General features: G+C 61.0%; 1 protein-coding gene across 2 annotated transcripts in view; it reads left to right on the top strand.

Moving 5' to 3' along the window:
* The first annotated feature begins 1,175 nt into the window (after positions 1-1,175).
* Positions 1,176-14,882, top strand: part of CAMK2A (calcium/calmodulin dependent protein kinase II alpha) — a 34,710-nt gene continuing 21,003 nt past the window's right edge. The window contains exons 1-3 of one of the 2 annotated variants that reach the window (XM_054841498.1): positions 1,176-1,415; positions 7,110-7,204; positions 11,645-11,704. In XM_054841498.1, coding sequence (XP_054697473.1) covers positions 1,354-1,415; positions 7,110-7,204; positions 11,645-11,704 — 217 coding nt within the window. In that variant the 5' untranslated portion in view covers positions 1,176-1,353. The remainder of the gene's footprint in view (positions 1,416-7,109; positions 7,205-11,644; positions 11,705-14,882) is intronic. The other variant, XM_054841500.1, reaches the window with a different exon arrangement.

The raw sequence follows: 14,882 nt of genomic DNA, 5'->3' as shown, positions 1-14,882 counted from the left end.
TTTCTTTTCCTTTTAACCCTTCCATGGCAGCCTGAAAGGGAACTCAATCCATCTCAGCTGCCAAAGGCAATGCCGTCCCAGGTGGTGGTGGGAGCCCCTTCTCCTGGGGGCTCCTTCTGCTGCAAAATTATCCAGAAATGGGACAAAGGCTTAGAAGAAGTCTCTGCTGGGGAGGGTGAGAAGGTGTGAAGGTGCAAGAGGTGGTGTAGATGGAGGAGGGGGTGCTGGGTCCCCACTGGGTGCTGCCAGGGGTGCTGGCAGCAAGGTGGACTCAGAGGGAAACCTCTCCCCTGAGGTCTTGGACCTCATTATTCCACTTTTATTGCCCTTTTTGTGCTTTCTTATGTTAAATGCAGAGCAGAGAGGCAACTCAGCAGCAAAAACGCGAAGGAGGAGGGGGGGCAGACCTTTCTCCTCCCCCCACTCTGAAATCCGCTCCCTTTCCACCCCAGTTTGGGCACCGCAGGGAAATGACAGCCCAGGACACGGTGTTTTTGCTTCCCGGCCAAGCCACTCACCCCACGATGGGGAGGACCCTCGGGACGTGCTCCCCTGGCAGCCCCAGACCTGTGGGGGGAGCCAGCAGGCAAAGGGGGGAGCGGGGAGCAGCTCCCCAGCACAGCCAGCCCTCCCCTGCAGAGTGATTTGGGCCAGCCCCCCCGGGGAGCCCGGTTGATGACGGGCCAGTCTGGGGACCTGGGGACCTGCCATGGTTTCTGCAGCTTCTCCTGACACACTTCTGCTCCATCTGCTCCCACCCGCCCCGACCTGCCCCAGCGTGTCCCCTGGCCCATAGCCCCCCAGACCCTGGAGGGATGCCGCTGCGGGCACCAGCAGGGCCTGTATTTTTTTTTGGGGGGGGGACAGGGAAAGCAGTTGCCAGGGCGACGGCATCCTCCTGCAACATGGAAACCATGGTTTCCATGGAAACCCTTTTTGCCCCAATTACTCTACCACTGCCACGTCCTTTAATTTGCCTTTAATATTTGCATTTTAGAATTCCCCCCCCGGCAGCAGCCAGGTGACCCCCGGGCAGCCCCCGGGGCTCGGTCCCCAGCAGGGCCCTGGTCCCCACGGGCAGGCGGCGGGTTTGGGAAGCAGTTGCCCCGGCAACAGAAACAGGGCGTTTCTGGCAGCGGTGGTCGCCATGGGGACGGGGATGCTGACGAAGGCTTGTGAGGCTGAGAAGACAAATTGCCCTCATCATTATCTCCGGGCTTGTCAATCAAACATATTCCCTTATTTACCTCGGCGAGGAGAGAGCCCCGGGAGCACACGGAGAGGGAGGGAGCGAGAGGAGAGCTGCTTGCCCCAAACTCCTCACCGGGGAGGGAGCATTTCTAGCCCCTCGGGATGGCCACCATCACCTGCAATCGCTTCACCGAGGAGTACCAGCTCTTTGAGGAACTGGGCAAGTAAGTTGGAGACGGGGCTGGGGTGCTCGGAGCTGTGCCCCGTCTGGGGAAGAGCCTCAGCGGCACTGGGAATGGCCAGAGCCGGGGGAAAGGAGCCGGGCATGGAGCAAACGCACTGGGGAGCGGTGGGGGGCACTCGGATTAGGATGGGGACTGCCAGCCCCAGCCCTGCCCACTCCGTCCCTTCCCGAGTTCGGGTAGCTGCTGATGGGTGCTCGGCTGGGGGCTCGGGGCACCCCAGGGGGCTGGAGCTGCCTGGGGAGGGGGCGGCTGCCCCTCTTATGGAAAAGCCGCTCCTGAAAGAGGGTGCTGCCGGCTCCCCCGGGAACTTCTCCAGCCAGGAGGAGGGACGGGACAGCCCAGGAGGAAAGCTGGAGCGGTGGGCGCCCCTCACATTTCTTTAGGGAATTTCTATGTGTGGATTCACCGGGGCTTGGCTCATCCTGCAGGAGACCCAGCCTGCCTGGCAGCCCCTGGGGCATCCCACCGGCTCTTGGACAGACCCGGGGTGTCTCCCACCCCTGCCCCTGCCCCAGCGCGAGCGGTGCCCGGGGGAGCCACAGCCCTGCCTGACCCGGCTCTCCTGCCAGGGAGGGCTCAGCTCGGCAGGTCCGGGTGTCATCGCATGTGCCTGGATCAGAGTGCGTGTGTGTGTGTGCGTGTGTGTGCAAACAGAACTGCCCGTGCACCGTGAGGTGATCCTGGGGGGTACTGAGCACCCTGGGGTGGAGCAGGGGAGTTCAGGTCCTCCATGCGGGGCAGAGGGATGCTCCGTGTCTCACCGAGCGTGTGGCTGTAAAACGGGTGCAAAAGTGAGCAGGCATGTGCCTGTGTTTTGGTTTCTGTGCCTTTTTTTGGAGCTGGCGTGTAAATCTGGGGCGTGCGGCCGCGTTGCCCTCAGAGAAGCTCGGCATGGTGGTGGGCTCGGGGTGCCGGTACCGGCTGGCTGGTGCCCATGCTTCAGATGGGCAGCTGTGCCCACCCGTAGGCACGGGTGCTTGCTCCAGCCCCGCATTGCCCAGGCGCAGGGCAGCCTGCACCAAAATGTGCGCCCACACGCGTGGGTGGGTGTGCGAAACGGGGGTGAGGGAGAAAGGAGAGGACAAAGACGGAGAAATCGAGAGGCTGAAACAGGGGAGGACTTTGTGCCGGGCTGAACGCCGCTAATATTCCCCAGCCAAATGGGGGGAGCAGGTTGCTGCTACAAACAAAGTGCAGCTCCTCAGAGGAGAGCGGACCCTTGGTCCCAGGACATGCACGTCCACCCCCTCGGCGGTGGGGTGGCTGTGAGGGGCTGGCAGGGAGTGGTGGGTTGGGGAGCAGGTCCCTGCAGCGGGTCAGTCCCAGCCGGCGTGGCAGGCGGGGGACGGGCACCCGTTGGGGCGCTGGTGGCAAGGTGGGGTTTGGGACCTGCTTTTTCCAGAGGTTTCTCGGCTTTTCTGGGCTCTGAGGCTCTGCGGTGGTGGCAGGGGGTGGGCAGGAGAGGCAGCGGCTGTTGGGTGCCCGCAGGGAGGCTGCTGGGCCCTGGCTGGGCAGATGGCTGCGGGGATGTGGAGGGGAGCTTGCAGGCCAGGCACGATGGGGGAGGACCAGGAGGGATCCCGGAGGTGTCTGGGGTGCGATGCTTTGCTAGTTGGGTGCCGACATGGAGGGCTGAGCACCCAGATCCAGGAGCTGCCCGCACTGCCTGGCACCACGGTGTAAAACCAGCTCGACAGATGCATTTTAACACGTTCACAAATAAAGGAGCAAAGCTGGAGCAGGGGCTTGCCAGCCCCCTGCCAGCATCACCCCCGGCCAGCCCGGCCCACCCAACCTCCCGGGGTGATGCAGGGGCGGCACGGCTCGGCCGGTGGCTTGGGGCAGCGTCCCCAGCTCAGAGCATCCCACAGCTTTCCCCTCCGCTCCAGGGGGCAGGTACCACCGCAGCACTGATGCGTGTTCTCGAGTTAGGGGCTTCACTGGGCTGGTCATTGCGCCGTGGAGCTGGCTGGGGATTTTCCACCGGGATGGTTTCCAGCACATCCTGGCACATTCAAAAATCAGCGGTTTCCCATGGGGAAATTTCCACTTCATGGGCTTAGAGAGGAAAACCAGGACGAAGAGCCGCACTTGTGCTCTGCTGCGGCAGCCGCTCGCGGTGGGAAGCGGTGTTCCTCCTCTGGCAAAATGCTCCCGGTGCCGGTCGGGGTGGGGGCATCCCGGCAGGGGTGAGGCAGGGTGGGCAGCACGGCTCTCCCCGAGCCAGACCCCAAAGGGGAGCAATGTCCTGCAGAGGCTCAGAGCAGGAAGGCTCCATCTTGAGTATGGTGTCCCCAAGGGACTGGGACAGTCTTCTGGGGGGACACACGGGGTGTCCCCGAGCCTGGCTGGCAGGAGGGGAGGTGCTGGGTGCCAGGCTGCTGCACCCTCCATGCTTCTTTGCCAACTCCTTGGCTGTCACCCATCCTGACACCCAGGCAAGCCGGGGGTTTAAGATGCCACACACCTAATGGTAGCACCACCACGGGGCTTCATGGGGGGGGCAGAACTGGGGAGAGGGGTCTGCAGAGCCTGCCCCGTGGGGTATGAGCCCTTGGCGCATCCCTGCACCTCCCAGGCACAGGGAGAGCGTCTGTCCCGAGGGGGGGACACGGAGCTGGGGAAAACCTGCTCCCACGGCAGCCCCAGCAAAGCCGAGCAAGTGAGGGGCTGCTCTGACCCCCCCACGCTTGCAGGAGAGGATGGGGCAAGGGTGGGGGGCAGCGTGGAGGGGAACAGGGAGAGGATTCTGCCCACGGCCCCCGGAGTAGGACAAACATGAAGTGCAGCTCCATGGGCGCCTCCGAATCCGCCCCCGCGGCAGGTTCAGGGAGAGGCTGGAGACAATTACTGTGCCGAGTGGTACGATCAGCCCCTCCGCTCCCGGAGCTGCAGGAGAAGGGTTTTATTAAAAAGGAAAAAAAAAAAATATGGAGGAACAAAAAATCCCCAGCCCACACTCTTCTCTCTAGAAAGGAGATAAAATGCCTCGGAGGAGGAGGAGGTGTTGAAGAGAGGGAGGGTGGCAGCGGCGCAGCCCGGCGCTGGCAGGGAAGGTGTGAAAAAGGGAGAAGCGGAGCATCCCGGTGGCAGAGCCACTGCTGGGGCTGGCGGGGGGAGGATGTGGGAACAAGGCATGGGGTCATGCCTGGCCCGGGGGACCAAGGGATGTGGGCTGCAGGGCTGGGACCCAGCAGTGCCAGGGCTCGGGGCTGGAGGGACAGGGCTGGCTGCGAGTCCAGTGTCACCCTGAAATGGCAGCTGTTGGAGGGGACATGGACACGGTCCCTGCCCATGGGACATGCTGTGTCATTTGGGATGAATGCCTCATCTCCGAGCCAGGGAGAGATGGAGGTCCCCGGCTGCCACCGGGGATGGGGTTGGTCCCGGGAGGGAAGGGACCCACGGCACTGCCTGTGGCCGAGGAACAGGACACGTCTCCTTCCAAAGGGGTTTCTTGCACCAAGATGGGACTCAGCTCCCTGCCTGGCACCCCCTGTGCTGCCTGCACTGCCCTGCGAGCCCCCGGCGCAGGGGGGATGCGCGCGTTCACGGGGGAGATACTGGATACATACAGAGCCAAGGGGGGATTTTTCCCCCAGGCTGGGAAGATCCCACACGGGGCTGGGAAGCACGGGAGCAGCCTGGCACGGGGAGCAAAGCCCGACTGCTGTGAAACACCCAGCAAGGTCAAACACCTAGTATGGGGGGTCCCAGCCAGCACAGACCCCCTGAAGGACCTGACTGGGACCAGGACGGGGCTATGGAGAGCGTGCTGTACCCCTGGGTGTCCTGCACCCGCACCCAGCGCCTCGTGTCCCTGCCGCCCTCTGGGCTCTTTCTGTTAAAAAGGTCCAGAGGAGCCAAAAGCCACGAATGCAACCGGGAGTGTGAAACCCTGCGCTCTGCCGGTGCGGCGCATCCTGTCCCCGGCTGCCGCATCCTGCTTCCCATGGCTGCCCCTTCCCTGCTGTTCCGTTTAGCTTGAATAAATGGATGAGCGAGCGGCTGTGGGCAGTGGGACCAGGAGTGGCCGGGGTCCCCAGCCTCCAGGGGGTCCGGGACACCTGTGTCCCTTCAAACCCACATCAGGTCCTGCAGCAAAACCCTGTCGCTTGGGTAGAACCCCCGAGCTGGGGCGGTGAGCACGGGGGCTTCTCTGCTTGCTGCACTCACTCCTGCAGGCTTTCCTGGCACTGCAAAAGTAGCACATGTCTTTAGGAAAATAAAGAAGAAATTCAGGTAGCAGGGACCCTCAGGAGCCCCCAAAACCTGGGCAGTGCAGGATTCCTCACGGGATGGGGAGAGCAGCACCGTGGGGCTGGCAATGGCTCCAATCTCCCCCACCCACACAAGCTGGATGTGAAACATTTCTGTCCCCCTTTTCCAATTAACCCCCACCCCAGACTACAGGGGTTGTTAATAGTGGGGCTCTTCCAGCAGCCAGGATTAAATGGCAGGATGGGGAGGCCGGGAAGCACCGGGATGCTGTTCTCCCGGCTCCTGCCTGGCACGTGCCGTGAGCGATGCTCTGCGCGGCGGTGCTGGGCGCGTGGGCTGCCAGCTCCACCGGGGCTCCAGCCCCATCCCTCCACACCCCGCCGCTTGCATGTTCTCCTAAAGATCACATGCAAACCCAAATTGCCTGTCTCCACCCGCCCCCACCGGTAAAATCAATTATCCGCTGCCGCTCGCCAGCCTGCGGCCTTTTATTCCTCGGCAGGGAGCGGGAGCGGGGCGACGGGGAGCGGGGGGAAGGTGGGGCAGGAGGTGGGATTGCTTTTGATAGTTGTTATTTTAGCATTTGGAAGGGTTTGGCAGGAAAGGGAACCTGGTACAAAGGTTGTGCTCAGCAGGGTTGGAACGTGTGTGTGTGCGTGTGTGTGCAATGCCGCAGCTCCCAGCATCGTGCCAGCACGCTTTCAGAGCAACAGGCTGGCAGGGCTTGGGGTGTGGGGTACATGGGCTTCTTTGGAGGGTCCCAAGCACCCGTGCTCATTTGCCTGCCAGGCCCCAGGAGACCCCCGCATGTTGGCTCGCACGTGTGCAAGCCGCAGCATCGTCAGTCCCCATCCTGCTTGGCTCCAGTGGTCCTTGCTCACAGGCTCCTCTGGGCTGGCCCTGCTCTGTGACAGTTTTGCAGTTGTGGGGACCTTGCACCACTCACCTGCACCCACGGCTGGTGCTCGCACCCGCTTCTGCAAAGTGCTGCTGTGATTGCAAGGTCTAGAGCATGCAGAGACACGCACGCAGACTGAAGAGAAGTGGCCGAGCGCTGCGTGGCAGCTGCAGCCATCCCGGTGTCCCTCGGGAGCCGATACCCCTGGTACATCACTGCCCCTCTCTCCGGGGGGATAGGCAGGGCAGAGCCTGGGAGGGAGCGGAGGAAAGGTGCACGATGCCAGGGGTGTCCCAGAGGAGCACGGAGAGACGAATCCTGCATTCATCCTCAGGTCTACCTGTGCCTGCCCCCATCATCCCCGAAGAACAGGGGTGCAGGGAAGCTCACTGAGAGCCCTCTGTGTTTCCTCCAAGCCCCTTCCCCAGCCAGCACCCTTCCCCACCCCCGTTCCTGTCCCCATCCCCGTCCCCATGCCCGTGGGGTTAGGGCTGAGCTGTGCCATTGCCTGCACCAAGCCCTTGACCTCTCCCTCCGGCATCTTGTCTTCCCAGGGGCGCTTTCTCCATCGTCCGAAGATGTGTGAAGGTGTTGGCAGGACAAGAGTACGCGGCCAAGATCATCAACACCAAGAAGCTGTCTGCTCGAGGTAGATGTTGGGGGTGTTTTCGGGGAGGCGAGAGGCGAACGGGATTTGCAGAGCAGGGAATTTGTCCCCGGGATGATGCCTTTGATGTGCGGAGAGGCATGGGGGTGTTTGATGTGTGGTGGGAGACCCCCTTATCCCACCCCGTCTCCACTGCACTACACACTGAGCTCCTCGATGGATGGGGTGAACGTCTGGGGCAGACGTTTTGGTGGCTGCTCCCTGCATCCCGTCTGATCGCAGGGATGCACCAGCAGCTTGGCTGTGCCAGGGCTCTGGGGTCTCCCGGACCCCAACCTGCCCCAGGGAGGTGTAGGACCCCATTTCTCTCCCTGAGATCCTACCACCACCCTGCATGCCATGTCATGGCAAAATCATGGCTACAGCCTTGCAGCAAGTCGAACTGCTGCTGGCCTCGGGCACTGGGTAGCACAGTTATTTTGGGAGCATCACCTCCCGGAGCGGGCCCCCGCTGACCCACTCGTCCCCGCTCTCAGGGGCTTTGGGTTTCCTTACGCACATAAGGTGTGTAAGGTGGTCACTGGTGATCACACGGGAAGGTCCTTCAGGTGGGGGATTGATTTCATTTCTGTCTGGAGCTGGGCCCTCACCCCTCGCTGCCATCTAATTAACCGCTCCGGTGGAGCACGCTGGCTGCTTTGCTGCTGGAAGAGGCACTGGTGGATCTGTCCTGGCCACTCCTTGGGGCGAGGCTGAGCTGAGTTGGCCCAGAAAAGCTTCAGCCAACCCTTGCCCTGAGGCAGAGACCCCTCTGCGCCCCTGGGATCTGGCAGAGGAGCTGTGAGGAGGAGGATGGAGAGGGTGGGATAGCAGCTGCCGTGTCCCTGGCTCTGGCTCCTCCTGGCTGGGTGCACTGGGGAGCGCAGGACGGGTGCCAGGGGCAAGCACCCTGCTGGGATGGTTTAATTAACTCCCTCCATCAGTTTCTCTCCCTGGTGCCACTGCTCACCTCTGAAGGCAAAAATGAAATGCAGAATTCAGTGACAAACTCCTTTCTGACCTCAAATTAAACCAGTGCAATCTCCCTCCCACAGCACTGCCGAAGTGGCACAGTGCTGACACAGCTCTGCCAGCTGCCCCCCCTCTTTGGGGATGCAGAGCATCCTCTTCCTCCAAGGCCGAAGGCTCCCAGCCCTGGGCAGCCGGCCGGGCTCCGGGCACGGTGTGTGGTGCTGGCGCCCGTGCTCGGCTCCTGCCTGCGCACCCCAGCTGGCAGCAGGACAGGCAGCAAACGCCTCCCGGTTTGCAGGGCTGCATGGAAGAGCAGATTGAGCCGCCTTTTCTCTGCTCCCTCCTGCCTCCGCTCGCCTGCTCCAGCAGTTTGTCCCTCTCCATCCTCTTCTCTTGAACCGCCCCCCCCCGCTATTTCTGCAGTGCTAGCACGGGAGGATGGCCCCCCCCAGGCTGGGAGCAATCCCCAGAGGGACACATCCCTACGGGGACGTGCCACCGCTGCGTCACACGTGCAGGGCAGGAGGGCAGGTGCGCAGGGAGGAGAAGGGTCAGGGGAAAGGTGAGACGAGCTACAAAACATCCCCATGGTGTCTTCAGATGTCCTCCCAGCTGCCAACATGGGGAGCCAGCAGAAGAGAAACTGGAGTTTTTGGAGGAGAAAAGGGGTTTTGGGTCTAGGCAGCAGCTGGATTTGTGGAGCAGGAGAAGGGATGCGGCCGTGGCTCGATGCTCCCAGCAGCTCTTTGCCGCATGGTGGATGTGCCATGCTGCGTGGGTGGGAGGATGCTCTGACCGGTGGCAGCTGTCCCCCCAGCTGGGCAGGGTCCCTCTGCCTGAGGGACATCCCTCTGTCCCTTTGTCCTTCTGTCGCCCCGTCCCTCTGCCCCGCTGCTCTGGCAGAGCCATCCTGCCCACATGCAAAGCCCCTGCAAGCCGTGTCCCGGAGATTTGCACAACTAGGGGGGGGTCCCTTGCCAGCCTGTGGCCCCGTGCAGGGGTTGTATCCACGCGATGCTTGGAGGAAAACGCAGTCCTGGAGCCCCAGCCCTGGGCTGTGCCCCCGCACCCAGCCTGTCCTTGCTGTGCATTCGCGGCGGGGAAGCTCTGCCCGAGCAGGACCCACGCAGCCTGGGAAAGAGCAGAGCCCCCGGAGCACACGCTGCCTTCGCTCCCAGGGTGGCCAGTGGCTCATTGCAGGCAGCTCTTCCCCTTGCATGTTGCAGCTGAGCCCATGGCACCGGAGGGGGAGTGGGGGACCTTTCCTACCAGGGGCTCACACGCTGGGGCACGCCAAGGGGAAGAGCCGGGGTTACCTGGGGCTGCGTCCCCAGGCACTGCAGCCTCGTGGGCATGGCAGCCTCCTCCGCACCCACACGGCTTCGCCCTTCGAAGGCCAGCTGGATGCATCAGGGTTCGCCTGCTGAGGGCTGCCTGGGGGTCCCAGGGCAGGGGTCCTCAGCCCTCACCCCGGAGTGATAAGCACCTTTCCCAGCCCCTCCTCGGTCTGCTGGGTCCCTGCTCCTGTCCCCTTCGGAAGGACCCAGTCTCTGCCCCCCCCTTTAAACTCCTTGATCCGTTTTCCATTTTGCTTGGGTTTTGCTGGTCTCCCACCTCCTCCCCGTGCTGTTTGTGATTTATTGAACCCCCCCCAGCCTCCTGGTGCTCCCCGCCGAGCCACCTGTGCTGGGCTTTGCCTTCGCAGGCGTTTTAGTGGCGACAGATTGCGAGGGTACAAAGAGGGGGGCAGCGGCTGGGGGTGCCGTACAGCCTGGGAGCTGGACCCGAGCCGGGAGACTCATGGTGGGGAAGGGATGGGGCAGCCTCCTGCCCCGCACCAGTGGCCATGCTCAGCCCTGTGCAGCTGAAGGCTCGGCTGGCAGCACCGTGCAGGCACACGGAGCAGTGCTGGGACCCACTCTGTACTTGGGGTCACATTCACCTCCCTTTCCTGTGATCTCTGGCTTATTCTAAGCAAGCAAAGGAGCTTTACTGGACACCAGTAATGCTGGGCTTCCCCGTGGGTCTTTTGGCCCCAGCCTCCAGATGGGGAAACTGAGGCAGAGAGTGACAATCACTGACTCACCTAATATCACCGTCAGGCAGGAGCAGAAGAGGGGGCAGAAAGCAGCTCCCCTGTTCCCCAGAGAAGTGCTTGCCCCACTGGTCACACTGTCCTTCCATCCCATCCTTGTCCTCCACCCCACAATAGACTTTGGTTGTGAAAAGCAATAGCTTAAACCCCAACCTCTCCCTGTTGCTCTGTCCCACCCTCGGGAGATTGTCCCCCGTCGGGGGGAATGCCGTGGGGAGCTGAACGAGGCCACCGAGGCTGTCCCAGCCTTTGGCCCGTGGATCCCAGCACAGGCTGCCAAACTCACCCCCAGCCCTGCGGTGACTTGCTGGCGCAGAGCCCCATGGTCACCGGACGGGGGGTAGTGAGCTCTGGGGAAGGCTCCAGCCCCCACAGGGAAGGGGCTGCGTTGCCTTCACGTCTCAGTGGTCGCAGACACCCAGGTTTGCTTTGATGCAGAGTGAGACTCTGGGGTGTGAACCTGCAAGGTAACAGTGATAGCGCTGAGAGACAAGCAACCCTAATTATATCCTCGCTTCTCCCGGCTGCTGGGTTCCTGCTAACATGAAATGCTTCCAGACAAGGTACCTCCACACAGGGTGGCTGGGTCAGGTATGAGGAGGCAGAAAAGTGCAGAGACAAGGAAAAAGAAACAAAATCACGTGAAAATTAATTCCGGGCTCCCCCAGGGTGGAGGGTTTTTTGGTTCATCTCAACTCACTTTGCCCAGAGCTACGCTGTCTCCCAGGCCTGAGCCTGGTGAAAGCCGTGGAGAGGGACCTGTGCTGCCTGTTTGAACATAGGCACCAAAGCAAAGCAGATTTTCAGAGCCAGAGTTTTGCAATGTAGTAGAGCAAAGACTTGATGTGAAATGGCTGGGGATGGAAACGGGGAGCAGATAGCCCTCTTTCAGCTTGACATCTCTCACTGGTTGGCTCCATCTTCGACTGTTCAAATTGCACCATTCAGGGCCAGAAATGTCCTTGCTGATTGCCTGTGCTTGGCTGAATAAGTGAAAGCCGAGCAGGCGTTGCTGGCAGCGATAACCCAGGCAGCTCCAAGGCTTTTGGGAGGTGATCAGGGCTTATTCAGCAAAAAGAAGGGAGAGAGGAGGGTGAGGGACCATCCAAAGCCCAGGACTGCCCAGGGCATCGGTGCCTGAGGGCTTGGCTGGGGGCTGCACCCATGATGGGATACCGTCTGTCTATCAGACCTGTTATTCTTTAGGAAAAAAAAAAGAAAAAAAAAAAGAAAAAAGGATGGGTTTGCTCCTTGCCAGCTGCTCTGTCCCCCCCCAGGTTTCCCATGCTGGCAGCTCCTCCAAGAGCACATGGCAGAAGCTGAGTGCAGTTTATTCCCTTTACCAGACCCTAATTTAGGGCTGTTGCATCTTTCAGATCACCAGAAACTGGAACGAGAAGCCCGGATCTGCCGCCTCCTGAAGCACCCCAACATCGGTAAGCGTGCCCCACTCCCTGCCCCGTGCCAGATGAGGAGCTGGGCAAATCTTCCCGTGCTCCATGCCCAGCTCCGCTGCCCACCTGCCCTGTACCCCAAGCAGTGCTGGGGGAGTCCCCATCAGTAACTCAGCCCTGCCCGCAGCAGCACTGGGTGTTTGTCCTTCCCTCGCGCTCCAGCCACCATCCCAGAGATGGAGAAGGGGCTCAGCAGCAGCCCACCCTGTCGATCTGCAGAGCCGTCCCTCCTCTTCCTCGTGGGAGGCAGCATCTTCAATTGGGGTCACGGGAAGAAAGGCCTCCTCTGAGCACGGGGGGATTGAAGTAGGTCCTACCTAACCCACTTGGCCATTGCTCCCTCAGGGAGAAGCGGGGCCCCAGTAGGCTGCAAGGGACTATTTTTACTCCTCTCCCCCCCCTCGGGTGCTGTATTCCTCTGCATGCTCCAAAAAGCGGTTGCAGCTCCAAGCAGCAGCAGCAGCACGGGGCGTGTAGGAGGAGCGATGGCGGGGGGAAGCGAAGACTTTCCCACCGACCGTCCATCTGAGAGTAGCCTCCTTCGGAAAAGCTGTTTCAGGAAAACTCCTGAGCCCCTGCAAAAGACAAAAATAGGCCAGAAGGAAAGAGAGAGGGGAGGGGAAAAAACTGCAGTGAAAAAAGCCCAAACCCCAGCCTTGAGAGTGATGCTGATGCAGGTTGTCAGTCCCTGGGGATGGTTGGCAGTGGGAGCGCAGCGCCCAGTGCTGTGGCTCTGGGGATGAACCCCCTTTCCCCTCCCTGGCACCCCAGGATGTGTCGACCCCGGTGGGACCCTGCAGCTTTTGGAAAAGCATTTAGGGGTAGGACAGGAGCTCTGCAGCTCTCGCCAAGATCCCACAGCCAGGAGCTGGGAGGTTTCCCCTTTGGCTGAGCTCCTCCCTGGCCCCCTCACTGCTCCCGGTGACCTGGATCCGTCCCTCCCCAGGAACCGCTGCAGCAGATCCAGGGAGCTGGACCTGGGGCCACCAGCACCAGCCACGCAGCTCCCGCTCCATAAATATTTCAGTTCGGAAAAAAGCCTGTCAGCTTCCATCTGTCTCAGGCACACGGCTTCGTGGCAGGTCTCCCCTGCATTGCTGGGGTGCTGGACCCCACAGGATGCGGCCACTGTCCTTCCCCCCACCCCTGCTCCAGTAGGAGCAGTGCCTGGCACAGGAGCTGCCCTGCCAGGGTCCGGGCAGGGAGTCCAGTCACCCCCCCGGTCAGAGAAGCAACAGGGACCTTTCCTCTGCACCAAAATACATGTGGGGATTGCTGAGACCTGAAGGAAATGTGCTATAAAGTGTGTGAATAGCAAGAACTACTAAAAAACCAGAGGAATCCACCCCATGAGGACTTGCAGGATGGTAGCTGGGTCGTGCAGCCAGAGCTCCCTGGGCTCCCAGCCTGGTCCCAGATTTTCCCTGCTGCTGTCTGCCTCCCTTCCCTCTCCATCACCTGCCCATGGGGCTGGCAGGGCCTCTGAGGACAGAAACACCTCAGCCTCCCTTGTGCCTTCTCCCCCAGCCCCACACCACACCTCACTGTTTGGCTGTGACCTGCAGAGATGGACACTTGGAGCAACCCTACTGCGCAGGGCTGGAAGGGGTTAACAAGCTAACGAGCCCAATCTGCTATTTATACCCAGGAGGCTCTTCTCCACCCCCCTCACCCCCCACCCTCTCTCTCTTCACCCTCCCCACTGCTCCTGCTGCCTGGAAACTTGGGCTCGCAGCTTCCCTTGCACGCAGCACAAGCCGGCTAATTACCCTCCCAGGAGCTGGAACGAGCTGTGCCGCTGCAGACCAGCCCTAACGAGAGGAAGAGGAGTCACTGCTGCCGGGGGCATGGGGAAGGCTGGGCAGAAAACCGCTCTCCAACCCTCCCCAGGAGAAGCAGCCCAGCTGCTGAGGGGCTTTGCTAGCCCCTTCCTCGTTCCCTGCAGCGGGGTGGGGGTCCCTCTATCTCCCCGGGGAATGCCGCGCTGCAGCGGTGATCCTGGAGGAACCAGCCTGTGGTTTGCACCGTGCCTGGAGGAGAGGCTTGTATGGAAAGCCGTGCACGTGCGGTCGAGGGCAGGGACAGGTCTGCAGGATCCTGCGGCACGTCCATGGCACTGGGTGATGCGTTAGGGAGAGCCGTGGTTTCCCTTGTGGGGATGTCTTGCTTTATCGGGAGAGCTTTGGCTACACCCAGCCCTTGGATTTTAACTCCAGGTACCCATTGTCTTCTGACTCCCAGTCCCAAAGCCGTGTCCTGCTCCTGCCTTGGCTCGCAGTGCTGAGCTGGAGTGGTTTGGCCGGCACGGCTCTTTCTGACTATGGTCGGTAGCAGATACTTGCAGGATCGGGCTATATTTAGAGTGGCTTTTCCTTCTGATAACTTCTTGGCTCCTGGCAGCCACAGGCGTTGGGACTTCCCCAAGCAGGGAATGTATCCGGACCATCTGCTTATAGTTACACCGGCCCTATCCGTACTGAACCCGCCTAATCCTCCTTTGAACACCTTGGCTTCTGCAGGATCCCAGGCACAATACCCCCAATCCCTCTTGGGCGAGATGAAATGGGAGAAAATGTGTTTCTTCCAGAAGAGGAAGGCAGAAAAGCTGGGATTATATGTTGGAGAAAAACAGAGCAGATGCTGGTGTCAGACCACACGGGATGTCTATGGAGACTAGCAATGGGGAAGGATAACCAGGGAATAAGATGGGAAAATTGTGTCAGTAGACAAGACTGCAAGAGAGACCAAGAGGAGAGATGCCACCTGGTTCAGCGGAGCTCCACTGCCCCTTGCCCCAGGCAGGCTGAGGCGATGCCGCTGGCAGCTCACTCTTAGCAGCGGCTGGATCTGCCCACAGAGCTTGGAGGGAGGGGTAGGACCAGCTAAGCAGCGTTTGCTGGCCTGGGAGATAAGAGCGATGCAGAACAGCGTCTGCACTTGACGTTGGGGCTTGTTATCGCCTCCAGCGCAGACTCGAGTCTAGAGGATGTTTCCGTACAGGGTTCAGCTGACTTAGCTGTGGTAAAGTGGGCGAGGAGCAAAAATTCCCCCAAAATCATTCAGCTGAATGTTTCCTTTTTCTCCCTGGTTTCCAAAGATCTCAAAGATGTTGAAAGTTGTATTGGGCTGAAACCAGGTGAGCAGAGAGGAAAGGTTAAAT

This window comes from Grus americana, chromosome 14, assembly GCF_028858705.1.
Source record: "Grus americana isolate bGruAme1 chromosome 14, bGruAme1.mat, whole genome shotgun sequence".
Classification (NCBI taxonomy): domain Eukaryota; kingdom Metazoa; phylum Chordata; class Aves; order Gruiformes; family Gruidae; genus Grus; species Grus americana.
Note: the sequence above shows the minus strand (reverse complement) of the source record. Positions and strands in the feature narration are given on the sequence as shown.